At 43.6% G+C, this 2,004-nt stretch overlaps 1 protein-coding gene across 3 annotated transcripts in view; it reads left to right on the top strand.

Moving 5' to 3' along the window:
• Positions 1 to 203: 203 nt before the first annotated feature.
• Positions 204 to 2,004, top strand: part of PIP5K1A (phosphatidylinositol-4-phosphate 5-kinase type 1 alpha) — a 23,101-nt gene continuing 21,300 nt past the window's right edge. For all 3 annotated transcript variants that reach the window (XM_012811799.2, XM_012811800.2, XM_023519417.1), the window contains exons 1-2: positions 204 to 336; positions 629 to 746. In XM_012811799.2, the coding sequence (XP_012667253.1) occupies positions 296 to 336; positions 629 to 746 (159 nt within the window). In that variant the 5' untranslated portion in view covers positions 204 to 295. The remainder of the gene's footprint in view (positions 337 to 628; positions 747 to 2,004) is intronic.

Here is a 2,004-nt window from a genome sequence, read left to right as displayed (position 1 = left end):
TTGCTACTCTGAATATTCACTGTCCTTTCAGTGTTTTCAAGGCCTAATCGCAAAATAAACCATGAGGAATGGGCGAGCTGGATTGCCACAGTATTTTAGATTTTTTGCTTTCATGGGCTCCTTCTAACTCCTCCCTTCTGAATTTTTATTGCTGTGGTCAGCCTTAATATAGAAACTTTTCTCTTATTTCTTTTCTGTTTCCTAGACAACCTCATCAGCCTTGAAAGGTGCCATCCAGTTGGGTATTACTCACACTGTGGGGAGCCTGAGTACTAAACCTGAGCGGGATGTCCTCATGCAAGATTTCTACGTAGTAGAGAGTATCTTCTTTCCCAGGTACAGAGGTTAATGTTCGGGGGAATGAGCTGGGCAACCTGTCTTCTGCATAACAACCCAGGACGATTTTAATGCATTGGGTTGTATGTAGGAAGTGTGATCCCCTATGCCTGCGTCTTGTTCTCCATGTTGTACATTTGTCCCACTAAGTAATTAACTCATCTAAGCCCTCTGATTGTCTCAGGAGGGATGGTATCCCCTTAACTTCCAGTGACTTTGAGTGTCTTCACAGGGCAGACTCCCTTGAGGACAGGGACTGGAAAATTATGACTTTTTATATTTAACCCCACAGTGAAGGGAGCAACTTAACTCCTGCTCATCACTACAATGACTTTCGTTTCAAGACCTATGCACCTGTTGCCTTCCGCTACTTTCGGGAGCTATTTGGCATTCGGCCTGATGATTACTTGGTAAGCTTCTGGATCTCAGGACCCTGAGACTCCAGTATCTAAGGGATACTTCTTTTTTTTCTTTTTTTTTTTTTTCTTCTTTTATAGAAAGAGGCACAGTGGCTCATGCCTGTAATCCCAGCACTCTGGGAGGTCAAGGTGGGTAGATGATTTGAGCTCAGGAGTTCAAAACCAACCTGAGCAAGAGTGAGACCCCATCTCTAAAAATAACTAGGCATTGTGGTGAGCTCCTATAGTCTCAGCTACCCAGGAAGCTGGGGCAAGAGACTCAATTGAGGGCTCGATGACCATAGCTCAGTGAACAGGGCACCAGCCACATACACTGAGGCTGGTGGGTTTGAGACTGACCCGAGCCTTGTTCATCTTTTCAAAGAACCAACTTTTTGTTTCATTAATCTTCTGTATACTTATTTGTTATCTATTTCATTTAGTTCTGCACTGACCTTGGTTATTTCTTTCCTGCTGGATTTGGAATTGGTTTGCTCTTCCTTTTCCTGTTCCTTGAGGTTAGATTGCTGATTTGTCATGTTATCTTTGGGATGTAGGCATTTTATGGCAATGAATTTTACTCTTATAACTGCTTTTACTGAGTCCCACATAATTTTTTTTTTTTTCTATTTTTGGCCAGTGCTGGGTTTGAACCTACCACCTCTGGCATATGAGACCAGCGCCCTACTCCTTTGAGCCACGGGCACTGCCTGAGTCCCACATATTTTGATAACTGTGTCCCCTTTGTCATTCAATTCAAAGAATCCTTTATTTATTTATTTATTCATTATTTATTTATTTTTGGAGACAAGAGTCTCATTTTGTCAACCTCAGTAGAGTGCTGTGGTATCACAGCTCACAGCAACCTCAAACCTCTTGGGCTGAAGTGATCCTCTTGCCTCAGCCTCCCAAGTAGCTGGGACTACAGGCTCCTACCACAATGCCTAGCTACTTTTTAGAGGCAGGGTCTTGCTCTTATTCAGGTTGGTCTCGAATTACTGAGCTCAGGGGATCCACCAGCCTCAGCCTCCGAGAGTACCAGGATTTTTTTTTTTTCTTTTTCTGAGAGACAAGAGTCTCAAGCTGTCGCCCTGGGTAGAGTGTCATGGTGTCACAGCCCACAGCAACCTCAAACCCTTGAGCTTAAGTGATTCTCTTGACTCAGCCTTCCAAGTAGCTAGTACTACAGGTCCCCACCACAATACCCAGCTATATTTTTTTCTTTTAGTTTGCAGTTGTCATTGTTGTTTTAGCTGGCCTGGGCCAGATT

Source organism: Otolemur garnettii, unplaced genomic scaffold (assembly GCF_000181295.1).
Source record: "Otolemur garnettii isolate 467f Iridium unplaced genomic scaffold, OtoGar3 scaffold00174, whole genome shotgun sequence".
Lineage (NCBI taxonomy): Eukaryota > Metazoa > Chordata > Mammalia > Primates > Galagidae > Otolemur > Otolemur garnettii.
Note: the sequence above shows the minus strand (reverse complement) of the source record. Positions and strands in the feature narration are given on the sequence as shown.